Genomic DNA, 26,400 nt, shown 5'->3' with positions numbered 1-26,400 from the left:
TGTTTTTAAGACCTTGCTTTTAGGTTTGTTTTGAGAAGCTCTCCCCCTCTTCCTCCTCTTCCTCTTCTTCCTCCTCCTCCTCTTCCTCTTCTCTCTTGACCTATGACCTTGTACCCTCATCCCTTCTCTTTTTTCCTCCCTATTCTTGTTATTGTTGTTGTTATTATCATTATTATCATCAATCATCGTCATCATTAGTCACTACATAACACTTCTGGGGGAGTAAGGGGGTTGTGTAATGCAGGAAAGGCATTGTGGACGGGGGCGGGGGTGGCGGGCGCAGAGAGGTAGCGTCCTATATTGATCCGCAAAGAGAGTTGGAGGAGGAGGGGCAGGGCACTCTCTCTCTCTCTCTCTCTCTCTCTCTCTCTCTCTCTCTCTCTCTCTCTCTCTCTCTCTGCGTGACCTTGGCTTCACGATTCGCTCTAGTTCCCTTCCAGCCTCCTCTTTTGTATCTTTCTCTGCCTCCTCTTCCTCTTCCTCTCCCTCCTCCTCCTCCTCGTCTTCCTCCTGCAGTCATTGTCCTTATCTCTAAATATGAATAAGTAAAATGCAAGTATCCTCCTCCTCCTCCTCCTCCTCCTCCTCCTCCTCCTGCACCTCCTTAAAAAAAAATAGTGAGAAGCAGAAATGAGACAGAAATGGTGAAGGAAGATTAAAAAGAAACTCCGAGAACAGATGGAAAGAGAAAAGAAGGGAACATAAAACATGATCAAATGGAAAGGTAAATAAATGACTTAGTTTGTTTGAATGTGTGAGCAAACGGTGTCTGTCAGTTGATTAAACTTTGGTATTAAATCATGTGAGTTATTTTGCTTCAATTAATTTTGCTTCGTTTTACTTCGTTTATTTAATTTACTGTATGGGTTTTTTTTTTCTCTCTCTCTTTCATGGTCTGTGTGTGTGTGTGTGTGTGTGTGTGTGTGTGTGTGTGTGTGTGTGTGTGTGTGTGTGTGTGTGTGTGTGTGTGTGTGCCTGCGTGCGTGAGAGAGAGAATATCAATAACATCCACAGTTTTGAGAGAGAGAGAGAGAGAGAGAGAGAGAGAGAGAGAGAGAGAGAGAGAGAGAGAGAGAGAGAGAGAGAGAGAGAGAGAGAGAGAGAGAGAGAGAGGCGGAAACACACACACACACACACACACACACACACACACACACACACACACACACACACACACACACACACACACACACACAAGGCTATATCATGAAGGACACACAAGATCACGCACTCAATTCTGTTGTCTATTTAATAAATTGACTTTCACTTTTTTTTCATTTTTTTTTCAGTTTCTTCTTGCACTTAACTTGTTTTATTAATCTTTTTTATCACTCACTATTTTTATTAACCCTTTTTCTTGTTTCTTTTCAGTATTTCTTCCTACTTTGTTTTCTTATTCATTTTCCTTTTTTTTTTACTTTCTACCTACTAACCCTTTATTTATTTATTATCAGTATTATTATCATTATTATTATCATTTTTATTACTACTACTACTACTACTACTACTATTATTATTATTACCATTATTCTTTATTGTTTATGTTCCAATTCATATTTAAATTTATGTTCGGTAGCGACCACTCAAATCCTTACAACTCTCAATCATTTTCCAGCTTCCCGACACCTGATTGGCCGGCCTGAGTGATGACGTAATCGTGTTCTCCTCGCGTATTGGTGGATGGAGTTAGTGACGTCAGAGTATATTTGTTCAATTCTCTATTTTCATGCACTGATTTATCCACACCTTATACGTTTTCTTTTTTTTTTTTTTTTTGAGAGAAAGACATCGAGATATTTCATTGGCCTAGATTTTGTAACTTTCCTCTCTATTCTATTTATTTATTATTGTATTTTCTTCATTTTTTTGTTGTTTTGTTGTTGTTGTTGTTGTTGTTGTTGTTCTTGTTCTTGTTGCTGTTGTTGTTGTTGTTGTCGTTGTTGCTTAGAATATCGATCGTCAGCTTTTTTTTTTCTCTCTCACTCTTCCCCCCTCCCCCATTTCTCCTTGTACAGCCTTCTCCGCACACACGCAAGGTTCTACACACCCATACATCCACTGAATCATGGCACCGCAAGAAGGTCACACGGGCGTCGGGTTATTTACGAAGAGAGCGCTGCCTCACCCTCCCAACCCAAAAATTACCGTGAGTCAGGATCGAACCCGTGACGCTTACCTTTAGACAAGCACTGAACCAAAGAGCAAAATAGATAATAAATAAAAAAAAAATAAATAAATAATAAAAGCATAAAATAATGAAAAATAATAATAATACTAAACTACAGCAGATATTCGCAATCTACTTTGAACATATGAAAGCAAAGGAAGCTGTAAGAAGCCGTGGCAGTCCTTTAATAAAACATATCTACGCACGTACATATATCCACCTATCATCCGTCCCATCTCTCCTTAATGACGCGCCACGAACACCCTGACGAGTTTATTCCAGTCACCTACCACCATTTTTTTTTTTTCTGTCTCTTTTCCAAATCATCCCTATCAGTAAATTCATGCAATCTTTTAAAGCTCCCTAATGACTCGACACTAACATTCAGATAAGTTTATTCCAGTCATCTACCACCAGTTTCTTTGTCTCTTTTTCAAATCATCCTTATCAATAAATTCATGTAATCTTTTAAAGCACTCTAATGACTCGGCACTAACATTCAGACTGAGTCTATTCCAGTCATCTACAACTCTGTTTGGGACCCAATTCCTTCGTATTTCTTTTGTTTTCTTTTAACCAGGTGACTTCATTGTGCTTGAACCATGGAGACAAAGAACAGATTGTAAAAATTAAAAAGGATAAACACACAATTTTAAAGCCAATTTCTTTTTTTTTTTTTTTTTTCAAATCTAACTTTACCAAGACTGAAATCAAGCGAGAGACGAAGAACATATAATAAAAATAAATTGAACAAATAAGGAATGTGAAAACTAATCTCTTCGCATCCCTTCTTCAAATTCATCCTCATTAAGACTGAAATAAAAACATACCAAATAAAACTCGAGCATAAATCTAAGAACCATTTTTCCTGTCTTTTTTTTTTCTAATTTCATCAAACCTGAAAGAGAGACGTGAAATGCAAAATAAAAAGAGAATAAATTTAACAACCATTTTTTCCTACATCTTGACATCTAATTTCATCAAACTTGAAATAGAGAGAGACGTCAAATACCAAATAAAAATAGGAGATAAATTCAAAAACCAATATTTTCCTTCTTTTTTTTTTAACCAACCTCAATAAAACAAAGAAAGAACCAATATTTTCCTATCTATTAGAACCCAACTTCATCAAAACAGAGAGAGAGAGAGAGAGAGAGAGAGAGAGAGAGAGAGAGAGAGAGAGAGAGAGAGAGAGAGAGAGAGAGAGAGAGAGAGAGAGAGAGAGAGAGACGTAAAGGAAACTATAAACAAACTAGGCAGGATAAGCAAGGGGGTACAATCTTAACCTAACCCAACCTACGTTCATATTTAGCCTTGAGTCGTGACCAGCCATGTAGAGGGAGGGAGGGAAAAATGGAAGCATAGCGGCACGTGTCTTGGCTTGAGTGTCGCCGAGTCTTGGCCCGCCATTAATGGGTGTGTAGGTGGTAGTAGTAGTGGTGGTGGTGGTGGTGGTGGTGGTGGTGGTGGTGGTGGTGGTGGTGGTGGTGGTGGTGGTGGTGCCAAGAATCAGCTTATTGGAGGTGAAAACTTCATAAAAATGTCAAAACTTCCTTACCTTCCTTGGTCCTCCTCCTCCTCCTCCTTTCTCTCATCTTCTTGTCCTCCCTTTCCTTTACCTCCTCATTCCTTCCTTCCTTCCTTCTTCTCCTCCTCTGGTTCTTCTACTTACTTCAGTCTTTCACTGTCCTCTTATCTTTCCTATCTTCTCTTCTTCCTTTTTCTTTCTTACTTCTTCCTCTTTTTTCTTTTCTTACCTCCTCCTTCTCCTCTTCTTTTTCCTTCTTCTTCTCCTTTGGCTCTTATTCTACCCACTTTATTTTTTTCATTGTCCTCTTGTCTTCGCTACTTCCCACCTTATTCTCTTCCTTTCTTCTTCTTCTTCTCTTCTTCTATTTCATACTTCCGATTCCCCTCCTCCTCTTCTTTCACCATTTTCTTTTTTAACCTTCTCCTCTTTCTTCTTTTTCTCCTCCTGCTCTTCTATTTATTCCCCACTTCTCATTGCTCTTCTCCATCTTCCCTACTTCCTATCTCTTCCTCCTCTTCCTTCTTTTCCTTCCTTCGTTCCTTCTTCTCATTCTCCTGTTTTTTTTTTTTTTCACCTAGTTCTTCTATCCCTTTGCCCTCCTCTTCTTTCTTCTTTCTTACCTCCTTGTCCTTCTTCTTCTCTTTATCCTTCCTTTCCTTCCCTTCTTTACCTCCCACTGTCCTTTCCCTTCCTTGTCTTTCTTGTCTTCCTCTGAATCTTCCTCTTCTTCTTCTTCTTCTTCTTCTTCCTTCTTCTCCTCTTTCTTCCACTGTTGTTCCCTCAAGTCATTTTTCAATTGTACTGATGGTAAAGGAGGAGGAGGAGAAGGAGGAATGTTGTGGTTCAGACGGGAAGAAATAGTTTCGTAAATGGAGAGATTTTTTATAGAGAAAAAGAAGAAAATAATAAATATATTTAGAGAGGAAGAAATAAGAAGGGGAGTATTGGAATTTGGAGGAGGAGGAGGAGGAGGAGGAGGAGGAGGAGGAGGAGAATATTCGTAAATAAAGGTCATAGCCTCCACTACCAGAAAAAATATAATAATAAACAAATAAATTAATGAAAATAAACAGCAACAACAATGCCGCCGCCACCACCACCACCAACAACAACAACAATAACAACAACAACAACGACGACGAAACCACATAACAACAACAAGCAAGTAGAAGTCATTGCAGCAAAGAAGACGCCACAAAAACAAGAACAAAAAGATAAAGAAAGTCGTACCTTTTACAACCCCCTTTCTTGAGGCGGCTTAGGAAGTGAAGCCCCACACACACACACACACACACACACACACACACACACACACACACACACACAATGACTCACGGAAGAGAGGAAGTTTCGCAAAAGACAAAATATACGAGTTTATGGACACCTCTCTCTCTCTCTCTCTCTCTCTCTCTCTCTCTCTCTCTCTCTCTCTCTCTCTCTCTCTCTCTCTCTCTCTCTCTCTCTCTCTCTATAATTTTAATAACCGTAATTAAGTGTTATGGTCTCTCATAATTTATCATACAATATATACGGGTTCATTTTAATTCCTCACAACAGTTGCCAGAAGTAATATTTCCACGTACTGTTTTGGATAATGGATAAACTAATAAAGAAATCAATATGAAAGTAAATGAAGAAGTAAATATATTAATAAAACATGCTTGACTTGTTTACTCGTACTACTGTTGCTACTACTACTACTACTACCACCACTACTACTACTACTACCACCACTACATTAAACTACTCCTATTCGTCTTCCTTCTCCTCCTCCTCCTCCTCCTTCCACTACTACTACTACTACTACTACTACTACTACTACTTCTACTACCACCACCATCTACTACCACTACTACTACTACTTCCCATCGTCCCCATGCCCCGTTTTCCGTTCCCACGTGGCACAGAAGTATCTATCAAAACCTCACTCCATGACAAACCAGTTCAGGCGGTCAGGAGGGCGCGGCAGGAAGTGTTTACCAGTAGTCTGTGGCCACTTGGAAACACTCTCGCTCCATTTTCTTTGGTAAATATCCTCCTGCCAGGCTGAGACCAGTTGCCATCTGCCATACCCCGTTTTCTTTGCTGGGTCATGTTTGTTAGTGTGGTCTGGTTGTTGGTTTCTTTTTTTTTTTTTTTGCTAATATTCTTTTCCTTTTCTTTTATTGTTTTTATATCTAACTCATTTCCAGTCCAGTCCAATCTTTTTTTTTTTTCTTAATTTTTATTCCTTGTTTTCTCGTAAGTGAAAATGTACGGATTAAATACAACACTTTTCTTTTCTTTCCAATTAGGTTAGGTAAGGTTAGGTTAGGTTAGGTTAGGTTAGGTTAGGTTATGTTACGTCAGGTTAGGTTAAGTTAGGTTAGGTTAGGTTAGGTTAGGTTAGGTTACGTCAGGTTAGGTTAGGTTAGGTTAGGTTAGGTTAGGTTAGGTTAGGTTACGTCAGGTTAGGTTAGGTTAGGTTAGGTTAGGTTAGGTTAGGTTATGTTAGGTTATGTTAGGTTAGGTTAGGTTAGGTTAGGTTAGGTTAGGTTATGTTACGTCAGGTTAGGTTAAGTATGGTAATAACTACGTTAGGTATAAACTTTAAAAATTATCACAATCTTTGAATCTAGGAAACGATGTATTATGGAAAGGGATCTCTCTCTCTCTCTCTCTCTCTCTCTCTCTCTCTCTCTCTCTCTCTCTCTCTCTCTCTCTCTCTCTCTCTCTACACCCTACCGTAGGAAGACCAACAACCAAGTCTTTTTACGCAGAGCCAGACACGAAACCCTGACCCCGATGTACACCTCTTTGGCACCGCTTGGCACCGCTTGCTGACAGGAGTGGGTCACGGGCGGGATTGGTCTGGGGTCTGTCTACTGTCTGCCTGGTGTACTCGCAAGGTCAACAGAGGGCAATGAAGTCACTAATGTCACTGGTTTTAATGGTCGCTAGTTGGGCAATAAAGGTTGGTGAATCCGCTTACTGTCTTCCTTTTTTATGCAAGAGAGGCACCACCCAACGGCAAGAAAGTGCTAAAAGAAAAAGAAGGAGGCCCATTAGAGTGCCGGTCCCCAAATAGACGTCAAAAGGGATCATCGAAAATTTGAAGGAGTCTTGAAACCTCCCTCATGAAAGAGTTTAAATCATAGGAATGGAGGTAATACAGAAGTAGGCAGGGAGTTCCAGAGTTCCAGAGGTGTACTAAGGTCAACAGAGGGCGCGGAGGTCACTGGGGAAGGTCTCTGGTCTCACTGGTCTCTGGTTGGCGGGTGTCAGTGTAAGTAGCAGGCGAGTGCGAGGTAGGAGAGAGCAAGACAGAATTAAAAGATGCGCAGAATGAACTAAATAATTATAAGAGATTGACGAATGCCAGATATTACGGTGATTAGAAGAAAAGAAAAAAACAGAGAAGGAAGAATGTTATGATTCATAGAAAAGCGGAGGAGGAGGAGGAGGAGGAGGAGGAAAATGCAAAGGAAGATCAACATTATGAATTAAAGAATACTTAGACAAGAGGGAGAATGGAGAAAGAGAAGGGAAGAATACGAGATGAGATGAGAGGAGGAGGAGAAAGAGAAGGAGGAGAAGGAGGAGGGGGAGAAAATACTGGTGTTATTGCTAGCAGTAGAAGTAGCAGTAGCAGAAATCATCACCATCACTAACACCAGCCAATATGATACCAGTACTAGAGAGAAGCAAGCCACACACACACCACCACATCACCACAACTCGCTGGCCTGGGGGAATCTTGGCATAGCTACCGGATTAGATCAAAATATCTCAGTTAATGATCTGTATTTACCTTTTCACTATGCTCTTAAGGGATTGACAGCTTGAGTGGGTCTTCTTTTTTTTTTCTTCCTTTCTTTCCTTTTTCTCTCATTTTTTTTCTTTTCCTCCATTTTCTTTTTTTCTCTCATCTTTTTATATTTTTCTTTCTACTTTGACTTTTCTTTTCTTTTCGTCTTTTAAGTTTCCCCTGGACAGAGCACCTATTACATAAAAGAATATAGAAAAAAAAGAGCTTATTTTCTGCTACTGGAACTGACTCAATACCACGAAACAAACCCGAGCTATCTCCAACCAGCTGAGAATCCAAACCCGGTCACGCACACAATGTTACACAACACACACACACACACACACACACGGCAGTTCCTTCACTGTCACGCGCTACTAACCATACATACAAAAACAATTATCATACCATCGGTGTTGCAAGAACTTAGGACATAAATAAAAGAAAATCACTTTGCGCAACGAACCACTTCCTTAACCACACGATGTAACACTAGGAAAAAAAGATATAGAAACCACTTAACACAAGAAAGGAAAAGGAAAAGACTCGTTGCCCAATGTCATACAAAAGAAAGAGAGAAGAAAAAAGAAGGAAAAGAGAAATTGATTGACTGCAGTTAAGACGCCACAACACAGAGGTCATATAGCGCGGCTGCATAATCTTCAAAACAACAATAAAGTACGTTAAAATACTGATATCAAAAACTAAATAATGGTATGGTAAAAACATTGAAAACCACACACACACACAAAAAAAAAAAAAAGCAAATATATAAAAGAAAATGGAATAATCAGTTAAGTGCTGCAAATTAAGATAACTGGCATTGCAATATATCAATTTCAAGCGAGCCGGTACACTGACCCCGCGGACCCAGAGCGGTAGGAACGGAAACACTGAAGGAACACTAATGAAAAAAATAAATAAAAAAGACCTTGCGCAACTAAACACTTTCCTACCACACCATATACACTAGGAAAAAAAAAAAGGAAGTAGAAGAAGAAACGATATAATTAGAAAAAAAGGGATAAAAAAACTCTTGCCACATCCCACAACAAAGGAAAGAAACACAAAAGAAGAAATAAAGAATGAATGAAGAATCACGAACATGCTGGATAAATAGAGAGTAGAGGAAGCAAGAAGAACCAAAGAAAACGGGTCAGGGTTGCCGGATTCCCTAGTACAAAGAACGAAAAATAAAACAGATGAAAGGAGAGAGAAGAATAACAATGTCAAATTCCGTACAAATGAGGGAAGAGAGAGAGAGAGAGAAAGAAAAATAGGAAGAATCAAATGACAGTACAAAAAGTTGATGAGAATGCCAATCTCGTACAAAGGAAAGGAAAAAAAAAAAGGAAGAATGAGGAAGAAAATACATAAGAATACCGGATCACTTAGAGGAAGGAGAAACGTAGAAGAAATAAAAGAAAAACGTGAAAAAAAAAAAACGGACAGTAATGACAAATTTTACATAATGAAGATAAAAAAAAAAGTAACGTCTATTCTAAAGAGAGACCAAAGATTAAAATACGAAAAAAAAGGGATAACACACAAAACAATCTTGATGTAACGAAAGAAAACGAGAAAGGACAAATAGTGAAATGGACAGTAAAGCACAACAAAAACAAAAACTAACATACCAACCAAAAGATAAACCAGATAATTAAAAACGGAAAAGTAGATAAAAGCGAACATAATAAGAAGGACACAGAGAAAGGACAGATGGCGAAGTGGATAAGAAGGACCAAATAAAACAAATAAAACAAGCATCAAGATATCTTTGTTCTGTTCTCTCTCTGCACGCCAGCCACACAGAGTCCCAGAACCGCGCCGCCAGCCAACCCGCCACTCAAAACAAAGGGTTGAACAAGTGACGAGCGTAAAAATAATACAAACTCCTGTCCCATAACTCCTGTCAACCTTACTGTCCGCCTCCCCCCCCCCCTCGTGAAGTATTTAGGGTAATCGAACCAATGAACGAATAATAATAATGGTAATAACAACAACAACAACAACAACAACAACAACAACAACAACAAGTAATAATAATAATAATAATAATAATAATAATAATAATAATAATAATAATAATAATAATAATAACAATAATAATAATAATATCAACAATACACACAAACATTCTAAAGGCAAGGTTCAGCCATTTTACGAACACTATGCGAATGTATAAATCGATGTCAAGTTTACGCGTTAATGAACTTTTTAACTTATTTATTCATCTGATCATTTGTTTCATTTATATTTTTCAATGCAGCCTTTGAGACGCGCTACTAGCCATACGTACACCTGTCATGAGAGGACTAATGTTACCCAACCACGCACACACACACACACACACACACACACACACACACACACACACACACACACACACACACACACATACTCAAGTCAGTCTTTCCACAGCTTTCCCGAGTCTTTCCACATCATAACTCGATGGATGAGCTGCTTTAGACAAACAATATCATAACAGACTCATCTTTCCTGCATCTACGCCGGCCAGCTGTTTAGACCTGACACGCGAGCCTTACAAAAAAAAAAAAAAAAAAAAAAAAAAAAAACTACATCAGTCTTTCTCACACCTTGTTTCTTCGTGGCGCACTAAGGCTACTGCACTTCTCGGACCGGCGACACACCAGCCCTGCAGTGAGTGTAGTGCTAGTTGAAGAACAGGAAAATTCTAGGATAATTAGAAGGCGCACTTTGGTGATAGTCAAGGCGCAGTTTGGGAATCACCGCTTTAAGGTCATGCAGAAAATAAATAAATAAATGACAAGTAAATATCTAGATAAATAAAATAAACAGTGATTTTTCTATGGCTTTCCTACATGACTTTAACTTTAATTTCCCGTTATATTTTATCTATTTATCTCTTCTTTTTTTTTTTTTTTTGCTGAAAGGATAAATGAAATACTGAACACTAACTACACTTCACGGAATAACTGCACATTCATTTATTAACTCAGTTCCTGTTATTACATCCGGGGGTCATTCTTTTTTATTTGTATATTTTTAATCAAGCACGAAAAAATCCAAACTTTTTCAGTTTATCTAATTTCAGTGTAATGTATATGTATAACAGCAACAGAGAGAGAGAGAGAGAGAGAGAGAGAGAGAGAGAGAGAGAGAGAGAGAGAGAGAGAGAGAGAGAGAGAGACCCAGCCACTACCACAATAATTCAAAGATGGGGGTGCCGCGCCATTGCTGCTACGTTCCCGCAGCAGTGTTGGCGCTGCATGCTAACACAGCAAGGGAGGGACTGGCTTCCCCGCTCCTAGCCCTCCTTCCCCTGGGACAAAAACGTTCACCACTGCTTCTCAGAACCGGCGATTTATAAGGACACCCCCCCCCCAACCTCTCTCTCTCTCTCTCTCTCTCTCTCTCTCTCTCTCTCTCTCTCTCTCTCTCTCTCTCTCTCTCTCTCTCTCTCTCCCCTGCCACGTGTAGGTATTTTGGCGTCTTGCAGCTTCTCCTCTTATTTACTCAAGTTCTTATGTTCTTAGAAATATACTGAAAAAATTTTAAAGGACTGCCACGTCTGCTGGCTTTTTTCTGCTTCTCTTGTCTAATTTTATGTTTTGATTATACTAAGAATTATTCTTCCCATCAACAGTCTGCTAATAGCAATGTTAATACCAATACTAAAACTAATATTCACAACACCATTTATGATAACACTGATTTCTTAAAGTTTTTATGTTCTTAACTATATTAAAAATTGTTCTCCATAATAAGTCTATCAGCGTTAACCCTTTTCTGCTATGGTCGTATCTTGTTAATACTAAAATCACTGTAATAAATTACTTAGATGGACATCAAGAAATAGGAATGTTAATTACAATTTCACCTTTGCCAGGCTACATGGGCACGCATTTTTTTTAGAACAGTACGAAGAAATAAGTGTTTTAAAAGCTGAAGTAGAATGAGAAAGACTGATTAGCAGTGAAAGAATTAATACAAACAGTAATAATCATACGATCATTTATAATAATACAATAACAACTTATTTCTACGAGGGCAAGAATTCTGAATAAAATATACTGAAACCCCCATTTATAACATTAACTCCTAAGAGAACGAGTAATCTCAAGAAAATATGTATAAGTTTCAAATAATTAATCACAGACACCCAAAGCAGGACATTCTTCTAAGCATATCATCAATCTCTCAGGAACCAGGCAGGCGGGCAGGCGGGCAGGCGGGGGGGACCACAACCCTGACCTCCTTCCCACCACGCATGACAAAGGAACGTGGCGAAGCTTGACACATTCCTACACTAATATTTAACGAGGCACGCGCTCTCAGAATCGAAACAGTAAGAGGATTTACCATTGGGCCAGTGTTGATAATAGCACGTCCACCCACCAAGTCAATCAGGAAGTCAGAAAGGCATCTAGCTATTCACCCATTCACCCAACCAGCCAGTCATCCATTAATCAGAGGGCCAATGTTGATAACAGCTAGTCCATTCACACAATCAGGCAGTCAGGCATTCAGTCAGTCATCTGTTCATCCAATCATCCAGTCATCCAGCAAGCCAATCTGTAAGTCATTCATTTAGCATGGCAGTCAGTCAATCAGGCAGGTAGTCAAGTCAGTCAGTCAGTCAGTCAGTCAGTCAGTCACCTCGGTATTCATCCAAAATCAGCAATGCAGTCATCCATTAAGTCTGTCAGTTATTCAACCATCAAATTACCCAGTCATTCAACCAGTCTTTAAGCCAGCCATCTAACCAACCAATCAGTCAGTCATCCAACAAGGCAGCCACTCAACCAACTAATCAGACAATTACACATTCAGCCAATCATCCACCGAGTCACAAACACCAGCCGATCAACCAATCACATCCATCCACCCAGCCATTCACTCAGCCAATCAGTTAATCACCCACCCAACCACACAACCACCCAATCAGCCACATGGCATTACAATACATTACTTATACCCTTGTGCTCCCATTAAGGTGAGAGATATTGGGCAATGAACAGCAGAGGGAGTGTGAGAGAATATGGTAAGCACGTTGATGTCTTTACTTGCCTCGTGTTGTTGTTTTATATGAGTGAGGGGAGGCGACAAGAAGGAAGGAAAGGAAGGGCACTTGCTGTTCCGAGAAGATGGCTTTTGTGGCCTCACTGGCTTCGTGATAGGAATATGTTTAATAGGGGTAATAGTAATTGGAGGAGGAGGAGGAGGAGGAGGCAAAAAATAGTAGTAGTAGTAGTAGTAGTAGTAGTAGTAGTAGTAGTAGTAGTAGTAGTAGAACAACTACAACACGAATGATGATGATGATGATGGTGATAGAAAAAGAGGAACAACGACAACAACAACAACAACAACAACAACAAGCATCAGTTATTTCGTACAACCTGCCAATCACCACACACCAAGACGGCAAAAAAATAAACAAGAATAAATAAGTAAAAATAAAAAAAAAATAAGATATACCAATCAGAACCGAAATAACGCAATAACAGAGCAAACAATAAGAACAGTAACAAAGGCAATGAGATTACATGGTTGGAAATGAAGGCGCTCGAACCAGCTTGAAAATTTTTGCCACCATCTTTTCACCAAGCCTTTGTGAGAGTTGAAAATCGGGTTTTTGGAGGACGAGAGAGAGAGAGAGAGAGAGAGAGAGAGAGAGAGAGAGAGAGAGAGAGAGAGAGAGGAGAGAGAGAGAGAGAGAGAGAGAGCATTACAATATAGAATATCTAGTTTTTTTTTAAGTATATGACGGAATAAAATTAAAATAGTAAATAATAATAATAATACTAACAACAACAACAACAACAAAAATAATGATAATACATAACAATCACCTATTCAATACAAACATAACAAAATAAACAACAACAACAACAACAACAACAACAACAACAACAATAATAATAATAATAATAATAACAACAATCTTCATCTAGCCAGTCAAGTAAGTGAATCAAGGAAAAATCCACTTGTTCAGCCTTGAATGGGCTGCTTGAAGTGGTAATCAGTAAACCTTCAAGTCACCGCCACGACCTCCGGCCTGGCGCCTCCTTGTCCTCGCCGCCGCTCAAGGCTGCCAACCGCGGAAGCACAAACAATGACAGCTTACGCGCTTTACTCGCTCATCGAAAATTCAGTTTCACTTTATTCGTCAGTGCTGCAGTACTTTAAGTTCAGTCAGTTAATTTCTCTCTCTCTCTCTCTCTCTCTCTCTCTCTCTCTCTCTCTCTCTCTCTCTCTCTCTCTCTCTCTCTCTCTCTCTCTCTCTCTCTCTCTCTCTCTATTTTCCAGATGTCTCAAGAAGTAAAGACAGGCAAGTTTTCTTTTTCTTCAACTTACGCAATGCTATTCCGTTTTGAAACGGTTGCATTTTTTGTAATGTAATTTACACAAGCTTTATAATTTCCGTTATTACAAGTAAAGAAAAATCAAAATACGCTGTAGAATAGTGCTAATTTCAATGCATTTGTCGGATCATATAAGAAATAAAATAAAAAGGTAATTCAATTCATCGAATTAATAAAACTGACAAATGCAGTCTGATACAAGACAAAGTAAATCTATCAAATACTTATAAATATTTAATGCACTATAGTTAAACCAAGCTAAGAATTGCCATACAAAGGCTAATAATAATAATAATAATAATAATAATAAAAATAATAATAATAATAATAATAATAATAACTTCCGCGTAAGGTACATATCTTTTAGTAAATCCTTCTAGTAATAAATCATCAAGCGAATATCTCACAAAATACAGTTACGATCGTTCCTCCATCAGCAAAACAGATGAGCCAACGAGGCAATCAGTTAACCAAAGCTGGACCGATGCCAAGGGATGTGCATAATCAGCTGTGTTCAGGAAGAAGGAAACACAGAACAGAGGATAAGTACTGGACGAGTGAGTGCCGGCCCCCAAACACGCTGGCTGGTACCCCCGGGGCGCGAGACAAGTGTCGTTTGTGCGTCCTTCATCCTAGCGGAAGATAGGATGAACTCCGTCGCCTAGCGGAAGTACTTGCTGTTGTTGTACTTTGAATAATTTAATTGGTGGTGTTGGGAATGTTGTTGTCGTTTCCTTCTTCCGCAGTATAAGTGAATGAGTACTGTTTAGTTAAATCATTCTATTATAGGTACTTTTTTTCCTTGTTGCTGTTGTTATGTTGTTGATGTTGTATTGTATGTTGTATGTTGTTGTTGTATTGTTGTATGTTGTTTGTTGTTATTGTTGTATGTTGTTATTGTATTGTTTATTTTCGTCATTCGATAATACTAGGTACTCTTTTTTATTATTGTTGTTTTCCTTCTTCAGATATACAATAAACTGTTTACTGTTAATTTCCATGCATAATTAAGTGCCACCAACTCAATAGCTATAATATCTTCACTAATCATTACGAAAAATAAGTAACTACGGTAAAATATGTAGCTACCGTTTTGTTTTAATTACGAATCATTAAAAATAACTATTCTTACTTTATGTTTTTTTTATCTCTACAGGACTTGAGTCAATGTCGTAATATCCCGTCTTTAAATAACACATTATCACAACATCCCTCAGGTTTGTATACACAGTTTCCATGCACCACTCACTGTCATAATGCATTCCACTGATGTACTACTGTGTGTGTGTGTGTGTGTGTGTGTGTGTGTGTGTGTGAAGGATATAATCAGTGACCACACCTCCACTAGCCACAACCTTTCAACCATCCCACCACTACCTTCCTTCCCCTACATCTCCCCTTCCGCCTCTCCTTCCTTTACCTTCAGTTCGTCCTGGTCGACCTCCATACTTTTCACAGGTATATAAAAAAATAAAATAAAAAAAAATGCAGGTGGGAATTCCTTGCTATACTTGCCAAATATCACCACCATCACGACCACCACCACCACCACCACCACCATCTTCATTCGTATCATAACCTCAACAGTCTTCTCTCCTTCGCGCTATGCTGCTTGATATAAATGTCTTGTCACTTTAAAAACACGAAGAAGGGGTATTTGAAAGTCATCACAGTCTGATTACTTACTTCCTTCCTTCCTCCCTCCCTTCCTTCTCTATCCTCCGTCTTCCTGTTTCCTCTTTCTTCCTAACAATTATCGTAACCTTTGTTCTTCCTTGCTTTTATCCCTACATCCTTACTTCTTCCTGCACTTTCTCCTTGCACGTTCTTTTAGATTTCTAGTCTCTCTCTCTCTCTCTCTCTCTCTCTCTCTCTCTCTCTCTCTCTCTCTCTCTCTCTCTCTCTCTCCTCCTCTCTCTCTCTCTCTCTCTCTCTCTCTCTCATACGCACTTTTAACTCCTATGTATAATTCAATATCATGCATGCCGTGACTAATAAAAAGACTTGGTAGTTTGCATGACCACTACTACTACTATTACTACTACTACTTCATCCAGTCTCGCGTTGTAAGTTTCATGTCTGCCATCCTTAAAAGTAGTAATAGTAGTAGTAGTAGTAGTAGTAGTAGTAGTAGTAGTAGTAGTAGTAGTAGTAGTACTAGTAGTAGTACATAAGAACATAAGAAATAAGGGAAGCTGCAAGAAGCGACAAGGCTTACACGTGGCAGTCCCTGTAAAATAGTAGTAGTAGTAGTAGTAGTAGTAGTAGTAGTAGTAGTAGTAGTAGTAGTAGTAGCAGTCACAGCAGCAGCATTGTAAGAATATAAAAAAAAAACAGACATGATGTTGTTATCCTAATTCCTACAAAGAAAAAAACAAAAAATACACATGACAAAAGACACGACTATGTTTTAATAGCAGACTGCAAGCGAGGCGACCCAGAAGACCGCAATAAATACTTCCACTACATCCTGCTTCCACCACCACCCTTGTGTAGCGCCTTCAGCTTTCGGGCCGAGAACCACTCCGTCACACGAGGAACAGACAGTGTTGTGCAAGGTGGGTCACTTCCAAGCCTCCATCCGTGCCTGTCTCGCGTCCCTGGCTTCTGAAGAGTGTTACACCACGCGGGACACTTCGGGGAAAACCTTCGTGCCTCCAGACCTCCGAGGCATAAAAATTTTCCTAGACTGAGCACATTCGCCGAAAAGAAAACGAAGTCCAAAGACGAAATGATACAGAAACTTGCGCTCACACGATGATGCAGACTTTTTTTTTTTCCTATTCTCTCTCTCTCTCTCTCTCTCTCTCTCTCTCTCTCTCTCTCTCTCTCTCTCTCTCTCTCTCTCTCTCTCTCTCTTGTCATGAATAGAATACGAAAAGATAAAGAAAATAACTAACACGGTCTTTTTCTCTTTTTGTTTTGTTTAATTGTTTATTTTCTCCTTTTCCTCTTAATTACGACTAGAATATGAAAGATTACAGGAACTTGCGCTCACGGAATGATAATGCGCTCTCTCTCTCTCTCTCTCTCTCTCTCTCTCTCTCTCTCTCTCTCTCTCTCTCTCTCTCTCTCTCTCTCTCTCTCTCTCTCTCTCTCTCTCTCCTGTTATGTCCGTTCCTTTTGCTGTTTCATCCTCCGAGATTACGTACAAACTTCGCTGAAAGTACCAACGTCAAGGATACGAAAATATTCAGAAACTTTCGCTCATGAGTTGAACTTTTTTGTGCTATTACGTTCGTTCACTTCAATGTTTGTTTACTTTTCATTTATTTTAACTTGGATAGATTCGCCAAAAAGAAAACGGCAACTGGACTACGTAAGAAAACCAGAAACTTTCATACCAGGCATAACTGTTTTTTCTTTTATTTTTCTTTCTTTCTTTCTTGCTTATATTCATTCATTTTGAGATTTGCTTTTTCTTGGCACGTCAAATTCACGAAAAGAAAACGAGAGTAATAAGAAAAAACACTGAAATATTAGCTCAGATACGTTACTTCTCATTAGCGCGCTCTCTCTCTCTCTCTCTCTCTCTCTCTCTCTCTCTCTCTCTCTCTCTCTCTCAGCGTTGTCATTCATAAGGTCCCCTCAAGTCCAGAGTGTATCCAGGTGTCCTGCACATAATCAGACAGGAGCACGGAAGAGCAACGTCCGCGTGGAGTCTTGTTACTACTCGCGTCTCTGTTTACATGTGAATCAGCTGATCTGTGCCTTCATGAGCGCCTGCCAAATACTAGCGTGTTTCTTTCTTTCTTTCTTTCTTTCTTTCTTTTTCGACCATTTATTTTACTTTTTTTTTTTGCTGTATCTTTTTTTTCTTTACATTATTTTTTTTTTAATTGGTAAGAACTCGCATTGTTATTTATTTGTTTTTTTTATTTATTTTCATTATTTTTTTTTTACATTTATTCTTTGGTTATTACTTGCAATATTTTTTTTTTTCTGCATATCTTTGAATGTTGTTTTCCTGCTATTTTTTTCAGTTTTTCTCCGGAGTATTATTTTCCTTTTTGTTTTTCCACGTTTCTCCACGATACTTTTTTTATCAACGACTTCTCGATTAGTTTTTTTTTTTTTTTTTTCTACGCAATGGTTTACCTGAGATTCTTATTTATCTTTTTTTTTGTCCTTGCTCCTTGCGGTCATTGTTTCCCACGTTCATCCAAATTTTTCCTCGCAACTTTTCTTTTTTCTTCTCAACGATTTTTCATTACTATTTTCCCTTACTTCACGTGCAAGGAAGATTGACCAAGAACTGAAACAAGAGCAAAAAAATAAAAAATAAAATAAAATAAAAAAATAAAAAATAAGGAACGGGAAGGAAACATGATCGCCGCTTGAGAGAGAAATAAATAAGTATAAAATATATAGGTAATTGCACGTATACCTATCGTAATTTCATCCCCACAAAAGTAAAGTTTAGGATTACAGTTAAACTAGTCTTTGTATAACTCGAATAAAACACATCGTTGTAAGTATGTTGGGCTAATTTACTTTCATAAATAGACCAGTGTGAGCTGAAATGATGCAATTGGCTGGCTGAGTGGTTCAATTCTCTCTCTCTCTCTCTCTCTCTCTCTCTCTCTCTCTCTCTCTCTCTCTCTCTCTCTCTCTCTCTCCTCGTTAAGTGACATTCGAGGTCCATTTGATTCTCTCTCTCTCTCTCTCTCTCTCTCTCTCTCTCTCTCTCTCTCTCTCTCTCTCTCTCTCTCTCTACATTATTTTTCTTCCTGCCTGCAATGTAGCATTAGACAAGTTTCCGGTGTGGTGAAGGTGAGGTTCGGCAGCAGCACGCTCTAAATGACTGCGTGAGTGGTCTTGTGGTTCTGCTTCCTTCATTACTTCATTCTTTCTTTCTTTTGACTAATACTTTCTCCCATCCTGTCCTGAGCCGGAAATGTAGGTGGTGGTGGTGCTGGTGGTGGTGGTGGTGGTGGTGGTGGTGGTGACAGTAATATATATATTATTAGCAGTATTGCATGTATGATTTATATCTACTTTAATATTTTTTTTATTTTATTTTGTTTCTTATACGTCCGGAGATACAATTCTTATCGATATTACCTATCATAGTTATTATTGTTATTACTGTATTGCTATTATCACTACTACTACCATTGTTATCATTACAATAGCAAATGAGAATGACATGCAATAAATTCACGTAGAATATCACCATTATTGTCACTATAACACAAAAATTAATAATCATAATAATAAACAGACGAAATAATAAATAAATAACAATGACATGCGGCAGACTCACAAAAAAAAATCACTTATCACTATCATCACTATAACACACAAATAAAAATAGATATAAAAAATAAATAAATAAAACAAATAAACACAAAATAGGACAAAACAAACAAGAAACAAAAACTGAATAACACAAAGCACTCAATAAGCGTAACCTTTGCTCCCTCCACAACAACAACAACAAAAGCGGGTCTTGCTATCAGTCGCTAAGTCAAGGATTCCCCTTATCTCCATTCCCTGCTTGACAAACCATGGCGATAAGCTAACCCGTCCACCTCCCTGACGACAACGCCCTTCTCCACTCCATCAAAGCTCTCCTCCTCCACCTACTCCTCCTCCTCTGCTTCTTCGTATTCCTCCTCCTCCTCCTCCTCCTCCTCCTCTTCCACCTTCTTCTCCAGTACAAAACATCGTCAGTAATTCTCTGCTTGTCCTCCTCCTCATCCCCCTTCTTCTTTTCTTCTTCGTTTTCCTCCTCCTCCTTCTTCTTCTCCAGTTCAAATTATCATCAATATATTCTTATTCTTCCTCATCGTTCTCATCACATTTATTCTGCGAGTTTCTTCTTTTTCTTCCTTCTCTTCTTCTATTCTTCTTCTTCATTTTCCTCCTCCTCCTCCTCCTTCTTCTTCTATGGTACGGTACAAATTATCGTCAACATTCTTACATTCTTGTTCTTCCCCATCGTTTTCATCATATCTATGCTGCTCCTCCTCCTCCTCTCCTACAACTCCTACTTCAATATATTCTCATTTATCCTCATAATCGTAAATCCTTACCTTCATCATTATCATAATCTACCTCTTCTTCTTTTTCTTCTTTACTTCTTCGTCTTCTTCTCCTGCTTCTAGTTCTTCTTTTCTTGTGTCGCTTTTCGGAACCTCTTGCTGTTGTTCCTCTCATTTTTCATCCTTCCTTACACAGTTTTTCTCCTTCATCTTTCTGTCGTTCTTCTGACATCAAGCACTTTGCCTCGCCTCTTGCATCACCCTTCTCCCCTTGATTCTTTTTACTTCTTTCATCCTTGTGCGATTTTGCTTCTTCTCCTCCTCCTCCTCCTCCTCCTTCTTCTTGAGGCTTGTATCGCTTCCTAAAATGTTCTCTTGCTTCTATCCTCTTTCTTTCTTTCATTATTCTGTTCTTCGTACACTTCATTTGCACGCCTTCATCCAACATTTATCTCTCTTTCTTTTAATTCCCTCGCTTTTTTTTTTTTTTTTACGTTCACCAATCACGTGGATCCATTTTAAAACGCTTGGACTCTGCTGGCCGTTCATTGGCTGAGAAGGACGGAGGGTACAAAGAGAACCGTTTCTTGACATAACGCTCTGTCAGAGAGAGAGAGAGAGAGAGAGAGAGAGAGAGAGAGAGAGAGAGAGAGAGAGAGAGAGAGAGAGAGAGAGAGAGAGAGAGAGAGAGAGAGTAGGATAAATAATAGGCAGAATTCCATTCGGACAAGTTTGGAAAGTTGTGTCGCCGTAGGGTTGAAGTCCTGTTGGTTGATGACTGTGTGTGTGTGTGTGTGTGTGTGTGTGTGTGTGTGTGTTACCGACTCATCTTATCAGTATATGGGACAGGAAGAAGAAGAAGAAGAAGAAGAAGAAGAAGAAGAAGAAGAAGAAGAAGAAGAAGAAGAAGAAGAAGAAGAAGAAGAAGAAGAAGACGGGGACTAGAACGCGGACGAAGAAAAGAAGAAGAAGAAGAAGAAGAAGACGGGGACGAGGACGAGGGAAGAAAAGAAAAAAAAAGGGAAAAAAAGAAAATGAAGATGATGAAGACGGGAAGGAAGAAGACCCAATAACTTAGACACTTAGCATAAAGATACCATTGGGAATACATTAAAAGGGCTACGAAAGGAGATCATTAGAGAAATATCTTAACAAACCAACACAGGACGTTTACAAAAAAGACTCAAAAACCTAATTTTAAAAGAATAAACAGTATTCTACAAAGCGAATAGAAACTGAGACATCTATTATCATTACTGTTGTTCCTGTTACTGTTGTTGTTATGGACTGACAAAACAAAGGCACTGTTGTTATGATGCTGATTGCTTAAGCCTTCAGTAATTTGAAAGTAGTGGTGGTGGTGGTGGTGGTTGTCGTGGTGGTAGTGGGGGGAGGAGTGGTGGTGGTGGTGGTGGTGGTTTATGAAGCGAGGGAGGGAGGGAGGGAGGGTGGAGAGAAAGGTCGAGAGGCTGAGGCGGTGTAATGACGTCATAGGTTGGAATGACATTCTCTCTCTCTCTCTCTCTCTCTCTCTCTCTCTCTCTCTCTCTCTCTCTCTCTCTCTCTCTCTCTCTCTCTCTCTCTCATGGTATTCAAGCTACAATCCTTTCACTGCTACACACTTTTTCGATATTCACCTAGAACTTTTTATACATCTATTTTTGTGTCTGAAATAGTCTTGTAGCCTGGAAGAGACAAAATTAGCCTCCTTAACTTTTTATCCTGATTTTTTTTTTTTTTTGTGTGTGTGAACATTTTTCTTACCCCTTTTACTTATTATTTGTTTATTATTTTTCAGTGCTCAGAATGTGAACAACTAGCAACCACAGCAGTAAAGAGGTTAAGTGCGGTACTGAATAAAGCAGGCATCGTACCTACAATTCCTAAATAACCAAAGCAACAAGACATTACTGCTGATATAAATACATAATGAGTGCTAGTATAAAAAAACTGAAAGAATCACATGTACGATGCAAATAAACGACTTTACCTCATTGCAAACAGATTACACATAAAACCTCACGTCCATTTAAGAATCTCTGCAGAGGGGATATCAGAGGAGAATTTTACGTTGAAGTAGTAGTTAGCAGATTCAGGAGACACTATTTGATTCTCGTGTATAGAGAGTTGGATTCTGAGAACGAGAGAATTGGATCCTAATGAAGAGGTTTGGATTCTAATGCGTCAGCTCTTGATCACCATACTGTATTAGTTGTTGTACCGTGTCTTGAGTACAAGCGTAAGACTGTAGTAGTGATTATGGTGAAAAGGCTCACGTTAACAGTAGTAGTAAGTAGTAGTAGTAGTAGTAGTAGTAGTAGTAGTAGTAGTAGTAGTAGTAGTAGTAGTAGTAGTAGTAGGATGATGATGATGATGATGATGATGATGAAGTAGTAGTAGTAGTAGTAGTAGTAGTAGTAGCAGCAGCAGCAGCAGCAGCAGCAGCAGCAGCAGCAGCAGCAGCAGCAGTAGTAGTAGTAGTAGTAGTAGTAGTAGTACGTTTACCTTGGCGCACACGATAGTCTACGATAATTTCAGTCAGCCAAGGCACACAAAGCTATTTATTTTAATCACATCCCCTAACAAGCCTGACTCACTGAGACTGCAAGGCTGAGAGAACATTCCTTAGTGACAACAGACATAACAATAAACATTCTCTTGGGGCGGCGGGAAAGCAAGGGTAGGTCGGTTAGAAATCCTTCAGGACAACAAGGGTAAGTTAGGATTTCTCTAGGATACCAAGGATGAGTCAGGATCTTTTAAGACACCAAGGATGATAAGTCAGGATCTTTTAGGACACCAAGGATGGGTTAACCTTCCTTTAGCCCACCAAAAACGAGTTAGGATCCTTTAGGACAGTAAAAATGTTAGAATCCCTTTAGGACAGCAAGGACAAGTTACGCTCTCTTTAGAACTCCAATAATAAGTTAGGATTTATTTAGGGCAGCAAGGATAAGAAATTATTTTAGGAGACCAAAGATAAGTTAGGATCCCTTTAGGACTGCAAGGAGTTAACATTACTTTGGGATAGGAAACTTGTCATATGCAACCGTGGGACCAGCTATATACACCCTTAACACAGTCTGTTGTCAATGCCTAGCGCCTCCCACCCAGTGTGTTCCCCTATCACTAATGCAAAACAAGTACAGCCACGAACGGTGCTGCTGCATGTTAGTATTGCAAAGGAAGAAGTCTGCTGTTACCATACTTCACCGCCTTGACATATTTAAGAGGTCATTTATATCAGTGTTTATCTCATCATGCTCGTGTAAAAATAAATAAGTAAATATCATATAAGAAATAAGACAGATTACAAAGTGTGGTTATTGTTATGTACTGTTTCTCTTATTTTGGTGCATCTGTAATTGTATCTACTATGTCTTGTGTATTATTGTCTTAACTAATTTTGTATACAGCTACCTATACCTCTGTAAAAATATCCCAAGTATTATCATTACCATTACAATAAAGCAAATTCCACAAGCTTTCTAACACTTCATTCACGTAAACTATATATATATATATATATATATATATATATATATATATATATATATATATATATATATATATATATATATATATATATCATTCAAACGCTCATTCAAACGCGTAAATTAATTGTACTATGATAAAAATGCGTTAAGCAAAGGCGTGTTATGAGTCTCGCAGCCGTGCAATGCTGAGTAACTAACACAATTACCAGCACCTGCAGCACTGGAGACAGGTGGGGTGGCTCAGCTAAGTAAAATGTATACGTTAAGGAAGTATACGCAACTAAATACCCCAGTATGTATCTGCAAGTTTGTTTGTTTTCTTGTTCGGATTGAATTACACAAATGATAGACATGAGAAAGTTGTACATTATGAAACACCTCGAACATGCAAGATGAGGATTTCAAACACCCAGAGAAATCACAGTAATCTCTCTCTCTCTCTCTCTCTCTCTCTCTCTCTTGCATGTAACGAGTAGGTAGAACAAACAATGAAGTTCAAATGTATGTTATTTTTCACATGCGTAACACTTTTTTTTTTTTTTTGTGTGTGTGTGTGTGTGTGTGTGTGTGTGTGTGTGTGTGTGTGTGTGTGTGTGTGTGTGTGTGTGTGTGTGTGTGTGACTTGCAATGTATCGTTCATCAACCGGTCACAGAATAATGTGTGGCGAGTAATTATTCTGTTGAACTTCCCTTCTTTATCGCTTCCTTCGTGTCAACGGTTGGCTACGCAGACTTCTCCAGTTACTTTTCTACATCGCATATTGTTGCCCCCATTCCATCTACCTCCCCCGTTCGTTTTTTTTTTTTTCCCCTCTTGATTTTCTCCCCCAATCAACATTACCCAAGCTCTTCTATTGTTCATCACCTCTTCTTATTAGATGACCAATCAATCTGATATCAGACTTTCTAATGACTTCATTTAAACACTCTTTGTCCTCCTTATCTCCTCGTTACACGTTTTCCGAGTGAAATGCCTGTTGTCGTTCTACCATTCTCATCCCTGTTCTCTTCTGTTTCCTCACTTCTGTCCTCTTCAATTGAATTAAACTTTTCATCCACATCTTCTCTCCTGTCTTCTCCAATTTCATTAAACTTTACATTCAATCACAACAAACAAGAGAAACGGAAAATGACAATGACACTGCCCTTCCCCCCGATCCCGCAAAAAAAAAATAAATAATTAATTAATTTATTTTATTTTATTTTAAAAAAAAGGGTGGGGGGAGAAAGGGGACAGACAACTGTTAACAAATACCTTACGTAAATTGATAAACCACATGCACTGTAACGTAAGATGAATACTCACCCTTATCATTCCTGGTCATCCTCATCACAGGGTGCTCTCGCTCCATCCTGCGCCACTCATCCTCCCCTGATAACGGCTCCATGGTTGGGGTGGGTGCCATTACTTGTTCAATGTTCAATGGGCAGTGTTTCAGTGCCTTGCCACAACGCGCCAACAAAACTTGCAAGGCTTCTCTAACCGCGGAAATAACCGAAGTGCGTTGCAGTAATTACCAGCTACGCGAAAAACAACTGCGTCTCTTGGTCAATTCGCATTAGCAAGTGCAGCAGTGTGTTCTCTTTCCACGCTTTGTTTCAGTGTTTAACTGCCGCGTGTAGTCTTTCCAGCTTTAGTACGGATACGATGTGCCGCGATGTTCAAGACCTGGGAGATGTCACGAAGTCTAAAAAGCACCAAGACCGAGGAACGGCGCTGGGTGGCGTTGGTCCGCGGCGTGTGTGGCTTGTAGCCTGTACCAAGTCGTATTAGTTCTTGAGTTGAGGATGAGCGTCACCCACGTTTCCTCACCACCCCGGAGCAGGTAATGATGAACAGTTCCCAACGGGGTGTTTATATATCTGTCTGCAGTGGGAGTGACAGATATCCCGAGTGACCTTCACGGTGAGCGGCGCCGACCCTTCTGCTAACACGAGTACAGTTCCTTCCGGATTAAGATGAACACGGAAGCTCAGAGAACAGAAAACGAAAGTGGTAATGAGCACTTTGGGCAATACTTTCTGGATTGTCGTGTGCTAGGTGCAGTGCTTGGTCACACTTATAATCTCGAAGGTACTGATTTTTTTGTCTCGCTGGTTCGCTTTAAAATGGCTTGTAGAGTCCAAAGCTGCCAAAGAGAGAGGTTGTGTACAACCTCAATGCACTGCTCGAGTAATATGAATAGTGTACATACCACCTCAGGGAGTGATGGTGTTACTAGGCTGGTTAAAATCAGACTACAAGAGCCACAGAACCACGGAGTCACTATAGCCTTCCGTCAGCCCGTACTCCTTGTGGTACGGGTACGTGTTGTCGCAAACACTTGATTTTTGTAACAAGACCTTGCTACACATGGGTGGCCTTTGGTGTCACTCGGTCGATGAATGAAGAACGCAGCGCCACAGAACACCACACACCCAGCAGCAGCCTCGCACCGTCTGCCGCCACAACAGTCACAGCAGCCTCGGTTTGTTTTGGTTCAGTGTTTTCATAAGTCGCAACATTCACAACTTTTGTTCCAGAATTAACAAAGAAAGTCCATTGATTATCCATGTACATTACACTAACTGTACATATCTACACTTTATATCATAAGTATATTTAGTTTATTTGTGCATCTCTCAGTGAATATCAGTATTTTCACGTATAAATAAAATAATCGGGCGGGAAATCGCCTTGTGAGGCTCAGGCTCGTACTAAAACAATGCAAATTAAAAAGGCATCTTCCGTTGCGCCACGAAAACATACGCTTTTATTATTTCATGTTCCGTCCCACCTCTCTTATCTGCATGTAATGCTGGGCCAGGTGTTAAATAATTTTTATAAACTCGCGTTTTGAGTGATGGGAGGAGCCTAAAAGTTCGAGGCGAAAGCTCGGACACCATCAGACTTTCATTTCACTTTTTTTTTTTTTTTTAACAGTAATATGAATGTGAATATAAACTGCAGTAACTATTCATGATTAAGTGTCGTAATTCTACATTGACTGCATACGTACAGCAACACTTAGTTGTAAGAACTCGCTAATAATTATTTTTCCAGTTGTATGTGAAAACGTTTCTTGACTGCTATCGATAAAATAA

At 39.2% G+C, this 26,400-nt stretch overlaps 1 protein-coding gene across 2 annotated transcripts in view; it reads right to left on the bottom strand.

The window, feature by feature from the left end:
* The window catches only part of LOC135090156 (6-phosphofructo-2-kinase/fructose-2,6-bisphosphatase 1-like), an 83,027-nt gene extending 57,260 nt beyond the window's left edge, over positions 1 to 25,767 (bottom strand). For both annotated transcript variants that reach the window (XM_063986565.1, XM_063986561.1), the window contains exon 1: positions 24,623 to 25,767. In XM_063986565.1, coding sequence (XP_063842635.1) covers positions 24,623 to 24,722 — 100 coding nt within the window. In that variant the 5' untranslated portion in view covers positions 24,723 to 25,767. The remainder of the gene's footprint in view (positions 1 to 24,622) is intronic.
* Positions 25,768 to 26,400: the final 633 nt, after the last annotated feature.

Source organism: Scylla paramamosain, chromosome 34, assembly GCF_035594125.1.
Source record: "Scylla paramamosain isolate STU-SP2022 chromosome 34, ASM3559412v1, whole genome shotgun sequence".
NCBI lineage: Eukaryota > Metazoa > Arthropoda > Malacostraca > Decapoda > Portunidae > Scylla > Scylla paramamosain.
This window is presented reverse-complemented; position numbering and strand designations above follow the sequence as displayed.